The 21,562-nt window shown below is 45.6% G+C and overlaps 1 protein-coding gene across 10 annotated transcripts in view; it reads right to left on the bottom strand.

The window, feature by feature from the left end:
- Nucleotides 1-1,051: 1,051 nt before the first annotated feature.
- LOC112228840 (signal-induced proliferation-associated 1-like protein 1) overlaps nucleotides 1,052-21,562 on the bottom strand; it is a 44,652-nt gene continuing 24,141 nt past the window's right edge. For 5 of the 10 annotated variants that reach the window (XM_042309315.1, XM_042309314.1, XM_042309317.1 and 2 more), the window contains 11 exons: nucleotides 20,979-21,082; nucleotides 20,155-20,312; nucleotides 19,019-19,628; nucleotides 17,024-17,298; nucleotides 15,022-15,405; nucleotides 12,262-12,388; nucleotides 11,877-12,009; nucleotides 10,592-10,690; nucleotides 10,310-10,382; nucleotides 9,066-9,141; nucleotides 1,052-5,571 (listed from right to left, as the gene is read on the bottom strand). In XM_042309315.1, the coding sequence (XP_042165249.1) occupies nucleotides 5,302-5,571; nucleotides 9,066-9,141; nucleotides 10,310-10,382; nucleotides 10,592-10,690; nucleotides 11,877-12,009; nucleotides 12,262-12,388; nucleotides 15,022-15,405; nucleotides 17,024-17,298; nucleotides 19,019-19,628; nucleotides 20,155-20,312; nucleotides 20,979-21,082 (2,309 nt within the window). In that variant the 3' untranslated portion in view covers nucleotides 1,052-5,301. Of the gene's footprint in view, nucleotides 8,866-9,065; nucleotides 9,142-10,309; nucleotides 10,383-10,591; nucleotides 10,691-11,876; nucleotides 12,010-12,232; nucleotides 12,389-15,021; nucleotides 15,406-17,023; nucleotides 17,299-19,018; nucleotides 19,629-20,154; nucleotides 20,313-20,978; nucleotides 21,083-21,562 lie in introns of those variants that run through there. The other 5 variants (XM_042309319.1, XM_042309320.1, XM_042309322.1 and 2 more) reach the window with 5 other exon arrangements.

A 21,562-nucleotide genomic window follows, 5' to 3' on the forward strand; every position in this document is an offset into this window, starting at 1 on the left:
CACACGCGCTCATCCAGAGACAGACACCAGTGCATGCTGTCTATGTTTACAGAACATCGACGAGTACAACCTGCATTAAGTCCTTGAGCTACGGTATGTCTGGCACACGTTTTCCTCTGGCCCCTAGTGAAGATTCTGCCCGCTGCTCCAACCCCAAATAAAGACATAAAGCCACGGTATTGTTGTCGTCAGCCCTTCTCCAGGTGTCAGGCCAGGGAAGATAAAGAGCCTCACCGCGGCTGGTGTTTAGGAAAGCTTTCCAGGGGACACAGTTCAGGGAGGTGTTTGTGTTATGTTGTCTCGACTTGTTATGGACCATGCTTGTGTGGAACGAGACTGGAAACATGTGTTTGCCTTTTCTGTATACTGTATGCACTCAGGAAGACATTTAGCACAGTCCCACACAGGGCTCGGTGTTCTGTAGTGTTTAGTGTGTGTATGTGCATGTGCATGTGCATGCATATGCACGAGGAAAGTGTGCATGCACATGCACATGCGCATGCACTATATAGTAAATTCCAGAGGAGTTCCGTTAAATATACTCTTCCCTTTCTTTATTTACTCATGTAGTCATTACTCACTCTGTGACTTGTGTTTCGCGTGCAGCAAAACGGCTCAGACCGATGGTGATGCTCTCCGTGTCTAGTCTGTACAGTCACCTATAGAAAGTCCTACATCTACTTCTGAATGGATCCGCTACACGGGATGATGCTGATCACATACATGCAAACGTAATGTAGGCTATTCAACTGTGAACGGTCCAGTTATTGGATGACTGCAGTCGGGGTTGTGTTGTGTTTGAATGACCCGGCGGAGTGAAATGATGTCGAGGTTGTAACACACAACCTCTGTTAGCCACTGCAGTAAAGGTGTCAGGGCTCATCTGGAGTGATCATGTTGTTGTCACATCATTGTCAACAGGTGGCTTTTTACAAGTCTGAGTCGCATCAAAAGAACAATCCTCCGTTGGACATTCCCGACACTGCCACTTCTCAGGCCTCACAAAGAAAGAGACATTGACAATCATAGCATTGATACACCAACCACTTAGAAAGGTACAGAGGAATCTTTATTGCCATGAGCCCTCCAGTTCACAGTACATGAACAACATTTAGTCAATTTACTCTTCTCGTGGATGACATAACAGGTGAAGGTGGCATCATACTGAAACCATGTCTTGTCACAGCACATTCCCTCAGTGTGCCACTGCCTGGCTATGGTAACGTCAGCTCTTTAACTGGCTGAGCAGAGTGCATAGTGCGTGCTACCGTTGTGACATGAGCGACGTGTGGCCAGGCCTCCCATAAACCTACACTGGGGATGTGATGTGATGTTATGTGTGGTTCCACTGGTAATAATGTACTGTATTCTATCATCCTTACTGTATGGCCACATGAATACATCCCGTTCTACAACAGCAGCAAAGAGATGACAAGGTGGAAGTAGGGCACACACTGTACGGAGAGCATTGGTTTCCTGTAAGGATGATGCAATGACATATAAGGCAAACAAATAAGAGGATAAAAGAAAAACAACTGGTCATTGGTTTCCTCTCCTACAGCATGGATGGGAGGAGGCAACAACCACAATGTCTCTACCAGGGATCATTCTCACAGGTTTACTATTGGCTGGGTGGAGATCGTTTGCCAGCTGATGTAGCCTAGAGCAGGGGAGTGAAAGGACTACTGCATTGTTACCATCTGCAATGTGTTGTTATGGGTCACCCAGGCATACAAGGTGTTGTTAGGGGTCACTCAGGGATACAAGGTGTTGTTAGGGGTCACTCTGGGATACAAGGTGTTGTTATGGGTCACCCAGGCATACAAGGTGTTGTTAGGGGTCACTCTGGGATACAAGGTGTTGTTATGGGTCACCCAGGCATACAAGGTGTTGTTAGGGGTCACTCAGGGATACAAGGTGTTGTTAGGGGTCACTCTGGGATACAAGGTGTTGTTAGGGGTCACTCAGGCATACAAGGTGTGTTTAGGAGTCACTCAGGCATACAAGGTGTTGTTAGGGGTCACTCAGGCATACAAGGTGTTGTTAGGGGTCACTCAGGCATACAAGGTGTTGTTAGGGGTCACTCAGGGATACAAGGTGTTGTTAGGGGTCACTTGGGGATACAAGGTGTTGTTAGGAGTCACTCAGGCATACAATGTGTTGTTAGGGGTCACTCAGGCATACAAGGTGTTGTTAGGGGTCACTCAGGCATACAAGGTGTTGTTAGGGGTCACTCAGGCATACAAGGTGTTGTTAGGGGTCACTCAGGCATACAAGGTGTTGTTAGGGGTCACTCAGGCATACAAGGTGTTGTTAGGGGTCACTCAGGCATACAAGGTGTTGTTAGGGGTCACTCAGGCATACAAGGTGTCACTCAGGGATACTTTTTGTGATACATAAATGGGGGTTCAAAGTGCACTGGATGGTTCATGTCCAAATGATTGTGGAAAGTTATGTTTTTATGCATCGAATGATTGTGATTCAATAAGGTTGGAGATGCTGGTCTTAAACCAGCGCTATACGAATCATTTCCTTTAACCTAACAAAAGCAAACACACTTCATATCGTCTTCATATAACCTTTCTGACACTTTCCTGGGGTCCCTAAACCCATCTTTTTGATTTAATGGCCACAGATCCTCTGGGAGGATTGACGAGCAGACCCTGGAGAGACCCCATACCAACCAACCCCTACATCTACCACTGTCATGTGGCAGACACACCTGTCTATCCTGCAGGATAACAGGACAAACAATGACCATGAAGAACAGAAATGAAGACACCACGCTGAGTTACCATACATTACAATTTCAGGTAGGCACAATGTCTGAGAAAGAAGCCTTCACATGAACCAGTCTGACCATGTTGTCTGTCCTGTCCTCTCTGGAGAGTCCCAGAGTCACTCTTTAAGGCGTACCTAGTGGCATTAGAGACCTTATTGAACGGGAACGTAGGAGCTCTGAATGAATAGCTCAATACTAGAATGATAACGATAGCCATTATCGTTTCCCCAAGAAATACTATAACACTGCAGAAATATTTGACCTCTTGTCTTCTTGTATTTGAATGTATATATAAAAACAGATTCTTCCTTAAAACCAACCCCTATCATACCATTTGAACTTTATAACACATCTAATTGCTGCCTCCCTCCCCTTGTATTGACACATCTAACAGGGAATTCCACATTTGCAAGATTAATAAGTTATTACATTTTTTTTTTTTTTTTTTTTTTTTACATACATACATACACACACACAGAGAGGGGAGCTAGGAAGTGACCTGGTGCATTATCATGCTTCATCAACCTCCTACAATCTACAGAACTATACAGAAGAACACAGTAAAACATCAGATATTCTTACACTTCTCCACTCTGCTAATCATTTCCAACAACAAGGCATCACCATTTTAAACAGCCTGGCTCAAACTGCCTGTTTGGGCACATTTACACTAGTCTCCATATTAAACCATCCTGCAATTGAGGGCATACACAACCAAATGTACTAAGTAGCACTGAGCAGTTCAGCTGTACATGTTGTCTTCACATATAGATAAAGTTTAGATTTATAATTTAATTTGAATATATCATTATCTGCTGGTACCGGGTAATCACAGTGACTCTAAAATAAAATTACAAGAGGAAGTAAAATAGTATATACAACAAACAAGAGCTTTTTGTTTGGCATCCCTTACAGAGCTGTACAACACAGCTGGGTCCAGTGGTTTGAGTTGGGTGTAGGAGAGCTGCCTTGGCATCTTTTGGCAGAACAGTCTTGGAGGAGGAATAATCCTGTTCTCCTCTGATCTCACATTGTTATTGGCGTCATCAGCAGTGGACCTGAAGGTGAGGTGGGGTGAGGTGAAGTGGTGAGATCAAATCCACTTAAATGTTTCAAGCAAGGCATGAACCTGGGCAGGAGGTTAAATATGTGCCCTGTCCCATGCCGATATAGGTGATGCTAAAAGTGCAAGAACAACACAGAAACACACATACAGTAGGTACACAGACAAAAACATTAGGGTGAAATGGGGGAATCCCTCACCCACAGGTATCCACTCCATTCTGGATTCATTTCAAATACACTGAATTGTCATTGTGGCCATCAAACACAACATATATTGTAACACAGAAGGCTGTGTTCACTAAAGAAATCCTGTCCAGTTCACATTAAATCCCTACAATAGTTTTGTCTAAAAGGAGAGCTGCCTTATGACAATGCATGGTTCAGTCCAGCAGGAGGTGCACTTTCTACAGCATAGCTTCTACAGCCAGTCTTTCAGGGATGACGAGGATCTCCCCCATTGTTTCATCCTCGGCAGAGGTGTTATCCACTTGAATATCTGTTTCAACTCAATCAGAATTAATTGTGTCTCATTCACTGGAAGCAGACGTGGAATACTCAAGTCCACCACCCTTGAAATTAAGCTGAGGAGGTATGGAGAGGAGAGAATGGTGTCTCTACCCAATGAATGAACCATTCCGTGAGAATGTTGGCAGAGAGAGGCAGGGTCAGTATGCATCCTTCCATCTTTTCCAGCAGGCTGCCTGCAGGCATGCAATTGTCATGTTCCCTTTTCTCTGTGTAATATGTAGCTCCAAGGCCCTCCACTCTAAGGGTGCCCAGTTGAACTGCTCTCGGTCCGAGACGCTGCATATCATGGCGTGGGTTGAGCGGAGAGGGGAGGGAGACTACTGTTTACATACGTACCTCATGAGACATACACACACGCTTTGTGTCAATCGAAATAAACAGCCACCAAACATGCTGCACACGTGCCTCTTCATCTAAATCAACTGGGTTGTTTTAAGCAATTGCTATTCTGCCCAACTTGTCAAGTATGTGAAGCAAGATAAAAGAACCATAGTGACGGCACACACACACACACACACTCACTTGCGCACACTCAAGGTACAAAACACACTCTTGGGTAAAGCACAACCATTAGTCAATCTATTGGGAGGACTATCAGATGGTGAGAAATGTTTCAGAGTTGTTTTTTGAGTTGACTCTGCCCTCATGGGCTTGCCCAGAGGTAAAATGTCATCCGACAGAATGCGGAGTATTATGCATGTGTGGTGTAGAGCAGGTTGATGTACTGTGCTGGTGTGTTTTTATACAATATTGAATGCGCAGTGTGTTTGTGATCTGTGTGCGATCATCTGTGTGTGTTTGTTTGTGTGTGATCTGTGTGTGTGTGTGTGTGTGTGTGTGTGTGTGTGTGTGTGTGTGTGTGTGTGTGTGTGTGTGTGTGTGTGTGTGTGTGTGTGTGTGTGCGCACAGTGTGCACTGTGGTGGAGCTAACAGGGCTTGTTGACATTGCACAGCAGCTCGGTGACTTTGATGAGGCGGGACACGGTGCTCTGGGATTCCTCCTGCAGCCGCTGGTTATTCTGCCTGAGGCTCTGCACCTCGGCCTGCAGCACCGCCTTGTCCTCCTTCTCCTGCCAGGGAGCGGCACACAACAACACCCGTCTGTCAGACCACCATGGCTGGGATGGATGGAGGGGTGAGAGGGAGCTGGGTATGGGTGGAGGTGGGTGAGGGGTGGCTGCATTGAGTGGACAAGACTGCAGGCACACACAGACAGAGGGGTTCACAAACATACAAGCCTTATAGTGGTAGAGGCAGTGCAAGACTGGGTACTGGAGAAGCACACACACATACCAGATGCTTACATGCACGCACATACACGCAAATACAAACCAATTACCTTCCATAAAAGCACTCCATGGGGAGAGGTGGCGTATGGAGGAAATGTTCAAACGGATTTACTATGGCAACCACTTGTTCGAGACCATACAACCAATTAATAAATCAATCTCTTATTAAAGACCCAGTGCAGTCAACAACTAGACTTTCTTGTGTTTTATATATATTTCCACACTATGAGGTAGGAATAATACTGTGAAAAGTTTGATCATGCCCTTTAAGAGAGCTGTTTGAAAAGACTGCCTGAAATGTCAGCCTGTTTTGGTAGTATGGAGTTTTGGCCTGCCCGGTGACATCACAGTTAATAGACCAGTAAGAAAGAGAGTTCCAAACCTCTCTGCCAATAACAGCTACTTTTTAGTTCTTCCCACTCCCAGATCACACCCAGACAGTCATAGCAAAATTCTTGCTTGAGGAATTGCTCTTTGCCAAGAAGCTATTTTTATTTCTTTATGACCACTCGGGAGGCCCCTTTTTGACCCTTTTAATTGAGAACAATCACAGTAAAACAGCTCCATTGGACCTTTAAACGAGAGCAGAGGAATTGCCATAACATGTTTAATGTAGCTGATTGTTATACAAGTGAAATGTCTCTAAAGACTCAAACTCCAAAATGACAGGCACTCCTAATCTAGCAAACTGCAGGGGTCACCCTAATCCCTCACTACTTGGAACTGAGTTTGAAATCAGCTAATGCAACTTTCAGTGCTCAGAGCAGTGATTCAGAGCAGTGATTTGCCATAGTAAATGCTTCCTGTTTGCTATGTCATACACGGTAGCAACAGAGACAGGAAACCAGAGACTCAGGGTAGACAAACAGACAGGGGCAACTACCACTACAACCAGTTTTGCCAACTGTATTCCTATCACACCACCTTTAACTGACTTTTTGTAACCCTCCAAAAGAGATGTGCGTTGCCACATCTGCTGTTCACTTGCAGAACAAAGTCATTGATCAATAAAGAAAGATTGCTTCATTGCAGAAAGTTGGCAACACTGAGTGTAGAGTAATATGCCAGATCCCTTTACGGAAAAAAACACATGAATTTCACGTGAAGTGTTACAAAATGACATGTTCTCATGTGACCACGTGCTCTTATGTGAAGTGAATGTGACAACGCGACGACATGTATAAAGCGACATGTGACAACACGAAACTACACATGTGAAAATGTGATCACGTGTGAAATGTTCCGATCATGTGATTTTGTGAAATCATGTGGTGTTTCTGCAAGGGATTCGCCGCAGTGGATAAGGGGTTTGAGCAATGGTATGAAATGTAAGCTCATTGTAACTTAATCTTCGATAAGTACAGCGTGCCATGAGTGAGCGAGCTATACTTAGCTTGGGCCAATTAGCTTGGTGATTGGATTTATTCAAACTCAATCTCAAAAAAACAACTAAAAAAATGGAATGAATGCAATGTAATATTGCCTCCACACACCATTGCCTTGTGTGATGGTGTTGATTTATTTGATTGTCTATACGGAGAGTGGGTTCTATCCTGACTGACTCCAGTGTTGTCTGTCTGTCTGCTGTGTTGTGAGTCGTGGGACTCACAACACATTGACAATAACAATGAATGATAGCTGAAACCAGTTAGGTATTATCATCAATCTGGGTCAATAGGAATTCTCTTTGGTAGCAGCAGTACTGTATGGTCTTGCTGGTTCAACTCCCTAGTGGGCCATAGTGCAACTGTGCCCTAAAGCAAATCAATTAACCTGAAATAACCAGTACTCAGCTTTATAATTGGAAAATAAACTGATGAGATTGTAACTCAAACAGAAAGCGAAGGAACACATTCTCATCGCCACATCAGATGATTTTGCTCAAATCTGTACTAGCTCAGCTGTAAACTCTCCCCTTCTTGGCAGTCATGGACAGAAACCAAAGACTAACCAAAAGTAGTCTAGGTGACACAGCACACTTCTGAATGGAACCCAACTAGCTCCTCCCACAGTCTTCGGTGAGTCCTATTTCTACTGGCCATACTATGGGACTGGGAGAGCCTAGAACCAACCATGCTCACTCACTCACTCTCCCAGGGCAGAGGGTAAACAACAGAGAAAAGTGGAAAGGGTTCATCTGATGTGGTAGTTCTCTGTTAGGTCGTCCTCCTTGGTTCATTGTCCCTGACTGTCAATGTCTCTGTGTTGTGTAAATTGATGATAATACTGTGTTAATGGTGCGTTTTCCCAGGAAGCGTAGGGAGTTACAGACAAAAACAGAGGGTAAGACTTATGTTGGTTATGTTGGTGTTATAGCCACAGGGTTTGTGACCAGAAAGTCTGCAGAGTTTGATTCTTTTGAGTTTGATTCTTTTGAGTTTGATTCTTTTGAGTTTGATTCTTTTGTGTGCTTTATGTCTCACGTGTTTCAAGAACCAAGTTGAGCGAATAGCATTTGCACAAAAAAATCCTTGGAATGTCATTCACTTAGTCGGATGCCAGCTTAAAACTCTGGCAGTGTGGCGTCTCTTGGATATATGAGTGGTGAAAAGGACTTGGTTGGAGGGGATATAGCGCACACTGCATACCACAGGGTTTCATTTGACCTTCGAGATTAAACACTCTCGTTACTGTAACACAGGAATCATGTTTCACCCAATTGAGAATGTGTTTAAGGACGCTCGGGAGGCTTCCAAACTCTCTCTCTCTCTCTCTCCCCCCTTCTTTCGCTCTTTCTCTCTCTCCCTTTCTCCAATGTGCTTCTTCCTTTTACATGACAAGAGTAACCAGTCATTCAGCGGTTGTGAGGACTTCAAAAGGTATCCCCGAGTCCCCGTGTTTCCCAGAGAAGAGGCGGTAAATGGGGTGAGGAACATGGTGGTAAGAGATCCAGAGGCTGCACACAGGGATGACTGACAGCCTGTCAGACTTTCAGGGTTGTGAGGAGGAACTTCACTTCCAATGTTTCACATCCATGAAGGACCCTAGTGGTGGATTTGGGTTATTGGGTTAATGAACTCGGGGCCCGTTTTTTATTAGTTCTATTTCCAATTGTTATTGTTCTGTTGTCTTAACACAACAACAGAGGACACATCTCGTGCTTTTACTTGCCTCTGCTGCCATTTGGTCGCTTAGTGTTGAGAGAGTGAGCATGGTTGCCCAATGTCACTCCAGCCAATCTTCTCATCTCCTCCGTTCACCCTGCCCAATGACAAGACAGGTTTCTTTTGCTTGTCCCGCCTGCTGCCCGCCCTACCTCTACATTCCCTCTGTGTGTTTGTGTGTTTGCAGTAGGAGTCAGGGGGTTGGGGGAGGCGGAGGGAGGGGGGGTCACTGTGTGGGCAGGATGCTGTGAGGGGGTCTGGGGAGGGGCTGTGGTTGGCCATCTGAATGGGGAGTACCTTTTGCAGGTCGTCCTGCAGCCTCTTCAGCATGTCCTCCAGCTGGGAAACCTTCTCCATGTGGCCAGGGGAGTCACTACAGGGACATGGGAGAGAGACACACACTCAGCATAATGCACAGACAGGTAACTGCCAAAATACAGGAAACACCAACATAAAGTGTCTTAATAGGGCATTGGGCCACCCTGAGCTGCCAGAAGAGCTCCAATGCACCTTGGGATAGATTCTAAGGTGTCTGGAAATCTATTGGAGGGATGTGACACCATTCTTCCACAGGAAATTCCCTAAATTGGTGTTTTGTTGAGGATGGTGGATAGCGCAGTCTCAAGATCTACTCCAGAATCTCCCATTAGTGTTCAATTGGGTTGAGATCTGGTGACGTGAGACACACACACACACACACACACACACACACACACTTTAAACCCCACATGCCCCTGTGAGTCCCCTCTTTTAAAGTCACTGAGATCTCTTCTTCTAACCAAGGTAGCCAAAATAATGGGCAACTGTTCATTTGTATACATGACCCTAAGCATGATGGGATGTTCATTGCTTAATTAATAACCACCCCTGTGTGGAAGCACCTTTGTATCCTTTGTATCCCTCATTTACTCAAGCGTTTCCATTATTTAGATTTAGTCAGTTACCTGTAGTGAGGTAGTGTCTGTATGTGTTACCAGTAGGGATCCTTTCTTTTGGTTTGGTGTGTGTATGAGAAGACCGTGAGTAAATACGTGTATGTATGTGAGCAAGAGAGACATGGGGTCAGAATGGGAGAGACAATAAGGAGGGAATGGGCTGCCAGGGAAACGCCACCACACGGAAATAAGGAGGGAGGCTGATGCACTGACTAAATCAGAAAGACAATACATGACAGAACAGAGAACGAGTGTTAGTCAGTTCTTCAAGAAAGAGAAAAAAAAGCGTGAGAGACGATGAAGAGCGAGATAAGGACAGGCAACATGCCAGTGAGCCAGTATCATGATGAGCAACAGAGGCTGAACTATGAGAACTGTTCAACAGTCCATCTCTGAATCAGAAACTCCCACAGACACAGATCCACACAATGAGTCAGACATCATTTGGTGTTCACATACAGAGAGAAATATGCAGAGGTCTACAGTGACCCACTGTGTGTGTGTGTGTGTGTGTGTGTGTGTGTGTGTGTGTGTGTGTGTGTGTGTGTGTGTGTGTGTGTGTGTGTGTGTGTGTATGTGTGTGTATAGCTGGAGACTCAAACCCACCTGTCCTTCATGTCCTTTAGCTTGCCATCTGTCAGGGAGTCTGCTCCTTGGGTCCCATCTCCTGCTTTACGATCTGAAACATGACACATCACTCAACCGTGTTAGTCACTGAGCTCAACCACACAGTCATATAGACTGAATAGAAAATGTACCATGTTTCATTTTCAACACTGCCACGATTGCCATTTCCAGTGATAATGTGTAAAATATAACAGATGTAGATGTATTTAGTAAAATAAAATATAAATCATCTGTTGTAATCCCCCGCAGATGTTTTCTTACCTTCCTGTGACAAGGCCTCCAGGATGCCGCGACAGGCGGCGGCTAGATCAGCTATAGACTGCCACTCCTCCTCTGAGGAATCTGTGTTCTCGGACAGGACTGAGAGAGAAAACAGGGTTTCAATGTGCTTTCATCACAAAAGCATATCTCTGAGGGGAGTAACAGACCATGAATGTATGTAGGACAATACAGTTTGACAACACAATAGAATTGTGGGGTTTATGAGCAGGCAAATTCTCTGGTTTAACAATGACAAAGAGCCACCACCAGGGGGTGGTATCATGATGCTTTGCCGCCTCGGTGGCACTGGCCGACTAGCTGCAGCGCGAGAGGGAGAAGTGGGTTCTTTCCATCTCTGTGTGTGACTGACTTCTGGAGTGTGGGGAGGGAAACGGAGATAATCTCCTCCGAAAAAAACAAAGTATTTGCTGAGAGGATGAGTGTGTGTGCTCTTATAGAAATATGAGTTGCATAGCCTCACGGCAGAGAGAGAGAGAGAGAGAGAGAGAGCAGATGGTCCAAAAGGGTTCCCTGATTTGAAGCAACCTAAAGCCCACCCCTCCCACCCTCCATCTGTCCCTCCTTTAGACTGGAGCTGGTAGGGGGTGGTAGAGGGGCGGGGGGCATATTGGGTTAGGGGATAGGGGGCAGCCAAGATGAAAGAAGAGGGACAAAGGGGATGGAAGGCAGGGCTAAATGAGGATAATGAGAAGAGGGGTTTAGGGGAGAAAGGGCCCGGAGGCTAAAAAACGGATTTGAGGCTCAATTAAAGCGGAGAGCATTTTTGAACAGTTGTAATTGTTCAATTTCAGCACCATTCCGCCTGGCCTTATCAGCTGGCACAGGGTCTGCGCAGAGGACTTTTGTTTCAGACAGCTGCCTGTCCGTCCGATCAGCCTCCCAGCCATGCCTTCACACTCCTCCTCTTATCATAGCGACTCATCTCTCACTCTTTACAGCTTCTCTCTTTTGTTTGACTGCTCTCCCTCTCAAGCTGTTGGTTGCTGTGGCAGAGGAACAACGGTGTGTTCCTTATCGATTATGAGCGTTATCAAGATCATTGAGGAGATCCCTCTTCGCTTACCGCCCATTGCATGCTGTTTTATACAGGAGAAATACATAGGAAGTGGGATTCATAACACATCACCAACCTCATCTCGACAAAAGAAGTCTAGCTAGAAGTTGACATTTGAGGATATGTTGATGGTTTAGAGGTGTGGGAGGACATTTGAGAGGAATGGGATTGTTATGGAGGACAGAGTGAGCGGTGTGGTGGAACACCCACTCTTGGTGATGGAGTTGTGTAGGCTCAAAGCTCGGGAGTTCCTCTCTGTTCTGTCCAGACATGACAACCGGGCGGAGGACAGGGAAGGGTCCCTCGCTAACGTCCTCTCATCACCCAACTCAGCCCCTACAAACTAGAGAGAGAGAGAGAGAGAGAGAGAGAGAGAGTGTGTGTGATGGAGAGAGAGAGAGCGATGGTGAGAGAGTGAGAGCGATGGAGAGAGAGTGAGAGAGAGAACGATGGAGAGAGAGTGAGAGAGAGAGAGAGAGAGAGCGATGGAGAGAGAGTGAGAAAGAGAGACAGAGAGAAGAGGGTTAGAGGTTTATCGAATAGGGAACCTTCAACAGATCACTCACCAGGTGTTTGTCCGTGTGTGTCTCTGTACCTGCTCCTCGTCCAGGGGCACCTTGGGTTTAACAGCCAGGATGAGGTCAGGCGTGGCGTCTCTCAGCTCCCCTGGGTTCTCATAGATGTGATGTTCCATCTTCACACCCACGTTGTCATACACATGCCTGTCACAGAGAGACACGGGGAGATTGAGACATATATTATAAATCCGCTGTTTATACTAATGACTTTCCAATCCAATCTGGAGGGCAAACTGGTTAACCTAGTAATCTTCAGGATAGCTCAAATTTGGGCTAAGATTTGAGTTTAGCAGTCTGCTTCTGCTTACTGTGAAACCATAAATACACACGCACAAAGTAATACCTCGTAAAACCATTATGTCTTAACGCAGGATGACTAGGATGCAGGGCTTGACATGAACTTTTTTTTCAATTTATCCTTGCGACAAGCAGAACAGATTTTTTACTTGTCCGAAAGCTGAAGTCATTTGCCCCCCCCCCCTAAAAAAAAGGTCTGTAACACAATTTTTACATAATTGTATGATGCAAGGAACCCCTTTACAAAATAAAATGCATTCCTATCTTTTTTTACGATAGAGAATCAGACAAAAATATAGGCTACCGTCTTTGCATATTCAAGCCTGTCTCAAAATACAACACGGCCTTGTTAAGGCTCTCGTGGAGGATGGTTGACCACCCTTGGTCGCCTATAAAATATTGAAACATTACAATTACAACCAAATACTTTTTATGTCTTTATGAAATAAATTCTCTCCACGGCTCTATACATTCATGTCGTCCCATTGTCCCTGAGACGATAAAAAATATGTTGAAAGTTAAAAACTCAGTTCTGGGGCGAGAGACCCCAAATACAGCCCCAAAAATTATACAGCCAAAAAATGTTTGTATAAATATTTATAAAACATTTTAAAAAGCAATGAGGCTGATGCAACAGACCAGACCATTAAGCTTAACATTTCGATAAAGTTTCTATATTATAAAGCTCAACAATGCACATGTGGGGGTAGGCTACATGCGAATGTTTCAAAATGTAAAAACACCTTTCTCAAAAGCGCACCACAAAGCGCACCACAAAGCGCACCACAAAGCGCACCACAAAGCGCACCACAAAGCGCACCACAAAGCACACCACAAAGCACACCACAAAGCACACCACAAAGCACACCACAAAGCACACCACAAAGCACACCACAAAACGCACCACAAAGCACACCACAAAGCACACCACAAAGCACACCACAAAGCACACCACAAATCACCACAAAGCGCACCACAAAGCACACCACAAAACGCACCACAAAGCACACCACAAAGCACACCACAAAGCACACCACAAAGCACACCACAAAGCACACCACAAAGCACACCAAAAGCACACCACAAAGCACACCACAAATCACACCACAAAGCACACCACAAATCACACCACAAAGCACACCACAAAGCACACCACAAAGCACAGCACATGTGGTTCTATGTGACAGAGATTAAAATATCTGTTAGAAAGTAAGAGGGGAGATCTAAGGATGCTTCAATAGCATTAGCAACAGCATTAGCAACAGCATTAGTTACCAATATGACTAGGATAATGCCTTTGGCTGCCTGACAATAAAATCATGTGGATTTGAAAACCAATAGAACATGAAATGCTGGTTTCTATGTCATATTAAGTGTTTCTAAAATGATTATCTCAACATTTCTATGGTCCTATTTTGGCTACTTTGAAACAAGGTAATACATGCATCATAAAATGACACGAAACGTCCAGATTTTAAACAATTACGTTTATTTTTAAATAGTTTCAAAATGCTGACCCCTCCGACTCTCCGGACCGGTTTGCCGTGCCTCGAGTACAGAATCAAGCCCTTAAAGGTTCATGTTAATTTTACTTCATTATATTTGTCAAACATGACTGGTGTTTAGCCTATATTTATGGAATTAAAAGGCTCATTAAAGTTTGGTTACATTTTCTAAGGCCTCCCTCATGTCATTATCGGTTTGGACATGAGGCTGTAGCCAATCTGCATTTCACCTACACTTTGACCTGGAGGCTTTGTTATTTATGTACATGAAAAATAAATATATTTGAATATTATTGGCCTCTCTGATCGGAGAAATGGTTTGATATTGTTATTTTTATGTATTTTTTTTACTAGTCCATTGGGACAACTTATATCTACACTGAGTGTATAAAACATTAGGAACACCTTCCTAATATTTAATTGCACGCCCTTTTGCTCTCAGAACAGCCTCAAATTCTCGGGGAATGGACTACAAGGTGTAGAAAGCGTTCCACAGGGATGCTGCTGTTGACTCCAATGCTTCCCACAGTTGTCAAGTTGGCTGTGTTGCAGTGTTGCAGTTCTTGACACACTCAAACTGGTGCGCATGGCACCTACTACCATACCCCGTTCAAAGGCACTTAAATCTTTTGTCTCGCCCACTCACCCTCTGAATGGCACACATACACAATCCATGTCTCAATTGTCTCAAGGCTTAAAAATCTTTCTTTAACCTGTCTCCTCCCCTTCATCTTCACTGATATAAGTGGATTTAACAGTTGACATCCATAAGGGATCATTGCCTTCACCTGGATTCACCTGGTTAGTCTATGTCATGGAAAGATTGGTGTACCTAATGTTTTGTACACTCAGTCCAACATTTTTTTTTATGAGAGGACACGCGTTAATGTCAAGCCCCCGGATGTCAGAAAATCCTCTGAGTAAAGCAGAGATAACCTGAGGTGTATGATGAGACTGAGGGTGGAGGTCACGTACCCGCCACACATGTCCCGGGAGTACTCTAAGGAGTAGCTGCGTGTTAGCTGGGAGTGGCTGATCGCCTCCATGGTCTGGTTGGGGGGGTGGTCATGCAGGGAGGTGGCCCGTAAAATAGGCAGGCTGGGTGTGGAGAAAAGGGAGCCCTGGTCCCCCTGGTCCTCCTCACCCTGTCCCATCTCTGACGGCCTGTCCTCAGCCTCTCCTCCCTCAGCTGGTCCCTCCATCGTCTCCGCCTCCTTTCCCTCTCCCTGTTCACGCTCCTCTTCCTCCATCTCCTCCTCCTCCTCCCTCTCGTCCAGTACCCAGGCCTCTCCAGACTGGCCCTCCCCAGGCTTACGCTCTGCATCCTGGATGGCTTTCTGGTACAACTCGGAGAAACTCCTGGAGCCATCAGAGACAGAATACACACCGACAACATGTTATTACTGAGGAAATATTCATACTTCCATCTTTAAGCATTCAGTTTGTTCAGGAATGATACAATCCAGTAAGCAAAATTACATTGAAAAGACGTCTTCGCCAGACGTTGAAGTTAGGTTCATTTTAGGTGCTGAATGAAAGGTGAAAATACATATTTTCCCGACGTTGAAAATACAACTTTTCCCAGACGTTGAAATCAGGTTCATTTTCTGTTTTGAATGAACGTAGAAACCGCGTAATTTACAGACGTTGAAAATATGTATGGCCAAATTTCAACTGCACATACATTCTGAAGGAAGTAAGCGTTATATCACAAGAATATTACTATTTCGTCTGCTGAATGACAGTGGTTCTGTAATTGTCGTGTGTGTAGGTGGCAGGGAAGTCAGGCGCAGGAGAATCGAACTTGGTATAAATGGAGTCGTTTAATAGACTTGACAAAACTCCATAATCAAAATACAAGATAAAATAAAAGTGGGTACAAGAAAAGTCACTCTGGATAAGAGCGTCTTCTGAATGACAGTGGTTCCCACAGTTTGGGAAGCACTGCTGTAGAGTACAGTAGAGTAGAGTACGGCACGGTATGGTACAGGACAGTAGAGTTTAACTCAGTAGAGCAGAGTAAAGTTTAATGCAGTAGAGTACAGTTAAGTAAAGTACAGTTTAGTTCAGTAGAGTACATAAGAGTAAAATAGGGTACAATGCAGTACATTATACTGTACTATACTCTTCTGTGCCATACTGTAGTCTGTGGTTGTTATAATCAATGATGGTCCGGCTCACACCAAAAAAAAGTTTTGTAAAATGTAAAAACGCGTCTGCGTCGGTCCGTGCTTTAGTGGGAGTATTCTAGAGCAGTACCTCTGAGCCAGACGGATGAGGAGGATAAAACAAGAAATACTTATGAAAAAACATGGAATCTCTTTGAAATCAAAGAAGTGTCATTCCCTATCACAGGATGTGACAACATTGTAACAGCCGCCACACTTTTTTGGGGCTGATGTTAAACATGACTGTCAAAGCAGCATCCGCTATCTCTCTAGATATTTCCACTAGCCAGTTTGACAGGTATGTGGTAAGCAAAGTTGTGAAGCTAATATCCTGTTAAGTGTTCCCTTTCCTCTATCTGAGCAGTTCCTCCTTCACCAGGCTGCAGTAACACTGGAACACTGGCGATCTGGCTGACATTAAAAGGATGTAGAGGGTTCTGCTAACAGCCACTACCTGGGCAACTATCATTAGAGGCCATTAGAGCCATTGATTGGTGGTTAGCCAGTTGGTGGGACACTGACGACAGCACGCCATAAACAACAGAGTGAGCTGTGACCCTGGCATGGTGCCTCCCTGGCCTCCTCAATGAATCTGTTCCCCTCAGCCCTCCCTCCTCCTACTCCTTTAACCCCTCATCCACTCATCAACATTACTCTTCACCTACCACACTACTAAAACACTTTACAACCCTGACCCCCATCCCTCTCTCCATATCTGCCTCTACCCTAATCCTTGCCATGTTACCCTACCCTCCCCACTCTCCTCTATCCCCATCCATCTCTTACTCCCCCTCTCCCCCCTCTCTGACCTGCGGGGCTTGCCGTTCTCGTCTGGAGGGATGACGGTGATGTGGATCTTGTGGGCAGTGCGGAGCAGTCTGGCCCTCTCCTCCGGCCCCAGGTGCACCAGGGCGTGACCACACAGTCGCACCACCCGCGCCCCCAGCTGCAGACCCCCACTCTCCGCATAGCCAAATCGCTGCAGGTCTGTCACAAAGCCCTCCTCGCTCATCAGGAAGCCTGGCTGGCCCACCCCGTCACGCAGCGGGGTCACCTCCCGCGCCTCACAGCCCCGCGTCACCAGCTGAGGACAACAACAGGACCCAGTGAGTTGAATACAGTTACAGTGGGGCAAAAAAGTATTTAGTCAGCCACCAATTGTGCAAGTTCTCCCACTTAAAAAGATGAGAGAGGCCTGTAATTTTCATCATAGGTACACTTCAACTATGACAGACAAAATGAGGAAAAGAAATCCTGAAAATCACATTGTAGGATTTTTAATTAATTTATTTGCAAATTATGGTGGAAAATAAGTATTTGGTCAATAACAAAAGTTTATCTCAATACTTTGTTACATACCCTTTGTTGGCAATGACAAACGTCAAACGTTTTCTGTAAGTCTTCACAAGGTTTTCACACACTGTTGCTTGTATTTTGGCCCATTCCTCCATGCAGATCTCCTCTAGAGCAGTGATGTTTTGGGGCTGTTGCTGGGCAACACGGACTTTCAACTCCCTCCAAAGATTTTCTATGGGGTTGAGATCTGGAGACTGGTTAGGCCACTCCAGGACCTTGAAATGCTTCTTACAAAGCCACTCCTTCGTTGCCCGGGCGGTGTGTTTGGGATCATTGTCATGCTGAAAGACCCAGCCACGTTTCATCTTCAATGCCCTTGCTGATTGATGGAAGGAGGTTTTCACTCAAGATCTCATGATACATGGCCCCATTCATTCTTTCCTTTACACAGACAAGTCGTCCTGGTCCCTTTGCAGAAAAACAGCCCCAAAGCGTGATGTTTCTACCCCCATGCTTCACAGTAGGTATGGTGTTCTTTGGATGCAACTCAGCATTCTTTGTCCTCCAGACACGACGGGTTGAGTTTTTACCAAAAAGTTATATTTTGGTTTCATCTGACCATATGACATTCTCCCAATCTTCTTCTTCCCATCCAAATGCTCTCTAGCAAACTTCAGACGGGCCTGGACATGTACTGGCTTAAGCAGGGGGACACGTCTGGCACTGCGGGATTTGAGTCCCTGGCGGCGTAGTGTATTACTGATGGTAGGCTTTGTTACTTTGGTCCCAGCTCTCTGCAGGTCATTCACTAGGTCCCCCGTGTGGTTCTGGGATTTTTGCTCACCGTTCTTGTGATCATTTTGACCCCACGGGGTGAGATCTTTTGTGGAGCCCCAGATCGAGGGAGATTATCAGTGGTCTTGTATGTCTTCCATTTCCTAATAATTGCTCCCACAGTTGATTTCTTCAAACCAAGCTGCTTACCTATTGCAGATTCAGTCTTCCCAGCCTGGTGCAGGTCTACAATTTTGTTTCTGGTGTCCTTTGACAGCTCTTTGGTCTTGGCCATAGTGGAGTTTGGAGTGTGAATGTTTGAGGTTGTGGACAGGTGTCTTTTATACTGATAACAAGTTCAAACAGGTGCCATTAATACAGGTAACGAGTGGAGGACAGAGGAGCCTCTTAAAGAAAAAGTTACAGGTCTGTGAGAGCCAGAAATCTTCCTTGTTTGTAGGTGACCAAATACTTATTTTCCACCATAATTTGCAAATAAATTCATAAAAAATCCTACAATGTGATTTTCTGGATTTTTTTCTAATTTTGTCTGTCATAGTTGAAGTGTACCTATGATGAAAATTACAGGCCTCTCTCATCTTTTTAAGTGGGAGAACTTGCACAATTGGTGGCTGACTAAATACTTTTTTGCCCCACTGTATGTAACATCGGAACAGAAACCATGATGCGATAACACAATATGAGCAGTGGTGTTTGAAAGCCTTCCCACTCACCTCTAGTCTCTGCACCATCTCCCGTATCTCCTCTGCCTGGCTGTCCATCACACTGATTGACACTGCCTCCCCCCTCTCATAGAAGATATCCAGGCAAGGCCCACCTATGGCCCTGCTGTCTGTCACCGCCTTCCAGCCAATCACGTCACGGCAGCAGCAGTTGAACACCACCCTCCGTGTGTATCTCTCGATCAGCACCACTGATTCAGCTGAGACCCCCAGTAGACAGGGCAGCTTTTGTCCTCCTGTCTCCTCCTCATTCCCACTGGTGGCCCTGACAGCCCAGACTAGCGCCCCAGCACTGTGCAGCTCTGCCCCCTTGGCCCCCTTCAGTTTGTCTTTGCGCTTGCCCCCCAGGGACAGCAGGGGGAACTTGGTGGAGGAGTCGATTGGCGTGGTGGTCACGTAGTTCTCTGCCAGGTCTTTCAGGTACTCCTGCCGTGTACGCGTGGCCATGGAGCGGAACTTCTCCGCCTTCTCGGCAGCGTTCTCAGCGTTCACCGCCTTGGCCAGCAGGAAGTCTCTGAAGGCAGGGGAACGGGGGAATCGAGCACCCTTAGGGAACAGAGGCCCGAATAACGGGATGTCTTTGGAGCGTGTTACCGCCACCCTGGGGGCGAGAGAGATTGTCAGGGTAAAAAAATCAGAAATCCAACCCCATAATCAGAGTCTTGCAGCACACTCCTAGTTTTGATACCCTTGTAAATACAATGTGACAACAGTAAACATGTTGTTACACCTGTCATTTCTGATTGATAATGCTGAAAGCAGATAAACATATAAAGACAGTTGTGGAGCAGCCAGGGACAGTGGTGCAGCTCGAGACAAACAGAGACAGTCGTGGAGCAGCCAGGGACAACGGTACAGCTCGAGACAAACAGAGACAGTCGTGGAGCAGCCAGGGACAGTGGTGCAGCTCGAGACAAACAGAGACAGTCGTGGAGCAGCCAGGGACAGCGGTACAGCTCGAGACAAACAGAGACAGTCGTGGAGCAGCCAGGGACAGCGGTGCAGCTCGAGACAAACAGAGACAGTCGTGGAGCAGCCAGGGACAGCGGTACAGCTCGAGACAAACAGAGACAGTCGTGGAGCAGCCAGGGACAGCGGTACAGCAGGAGAGAAGGCTCTCATCTCACCTGTAGTAGGTGTGGTCAGAGCAGGACTTTTCCACCTGGATGATGATGAAGACATGTTGGAAATGGGAGCGAATGGCCTTAGGAGTGAAGGGCAAAGCCCCTGGCTCCTGGAACACTATGGTCACTATGTCATTCCCAATGTGCCTCTTCCTCAGCAACTACAGTACCAGAGAGAGAGAGAGAGGGGGGGGGGGGGGGTTAGAGGTAGTCAAGAGAGCTGTTAATACATTTTGGTTCTTTGATCAACTAATGATCATGTGCAGTTAGCTATTTGGTGTTACTTATTTGTATGGTGTCGTGTTTCCAAATCACTCCAACCGAAGAGCTGGCAGATGTGAGTGGCTCTCCAGCCTGACTGCCAGCCAAACAGACAGAGTGGCAGTAGCTCAGTATCTATAGTGTATGGGCAGACACAGCATGCTTTTAGAGTGGGAGTTGGACATAGAGCCGCAGAGGAACAAGTCATTTGCCTGCCGTGCTTGTTGTGCGACATTCCTCAAGCGGGGACGCCTTCATTTGAATATGGGGAACTGTGTAGGTTTTAAAACCAAAGAATAATGTTACCATGAACACAGAATATTTTTCATACATTTTTTTGCGAGGAATGCTGCTTATTCTCTTCAATATTTGCCCCAAAAAAAGACCTAACTATGCTTGTGTAAAAGATCAGAATCTCCGTTTCTAATCGTTTTCGATTAAAAAGGACTTTCTAAACAACCACGTTATCACATTATCACTACCACGGCTTCAAGTTGTCTGACTGGGTTTCCTTAGCGTCCTGTAAAGCAGTGTGTAGTGTGTATGTGTTGTGTGTTGTTTGTTACCTGTTGTGTGTTGTTGGCCGTGTAGGGCAGCATGGTGGACACGTGGAACATGACCTCATAGTCCTGGTAGCGCGTGTAGAGGGACTGGATCCCCGTGGAGTCCGCTGTGTGCACACACGCGCGCACGAGCACACACACACACGCGCACAGAAAGGTTTAAACACGCCGCTATCAGCCTCGTAGCTAACAGAGTGAGAGACAGTCTACAGATAGTGTAAACACAGACTAAAAAAAACATCAGTCTGACTTTAGGTGCTTAGATTACACAGTGATAGACAGTATTAAGATAGAGGACACACACAGTGACTATACAGCTTCTCCCAATACTGCTACAATTACACCATGTTAGATAGTGTTAATCTTATGTGTTTACTAACCCCTGATGCCCTGTGATTCAATATATACAGTGAACAAACAATGTAACGCAACAAGCAACAATTTCAACAATTTTACTGAGTTACAGTTCATATAGGGAAATCAGTCAATTGAAATAAATAAATTAGGCACTAATCTATGGATTTCACGACTGGGAATACAGATATGCAACTGATGGTCACAGATACCTTCAAAAAAAGGTAGGGACC

The sequence above is a fragment of the Oncorhynchus tshawytscha genome, linkage group LG30 (genome assembly GCF_018296145.1).
Source record: "Oncorhynchus tshawytscha isolate Ot180627B linkage group LG30, Otsh_v2.0, whole genome shotgun sequence".
Classification (NCBI taxonomy): domain Eukaryota; kingdom Metazoa; phylum Chordata; class Actinopteri; order Salmoniformes; family Salmonidae; genus Oncorhynchus; species Oncorhynchus tshawytscha.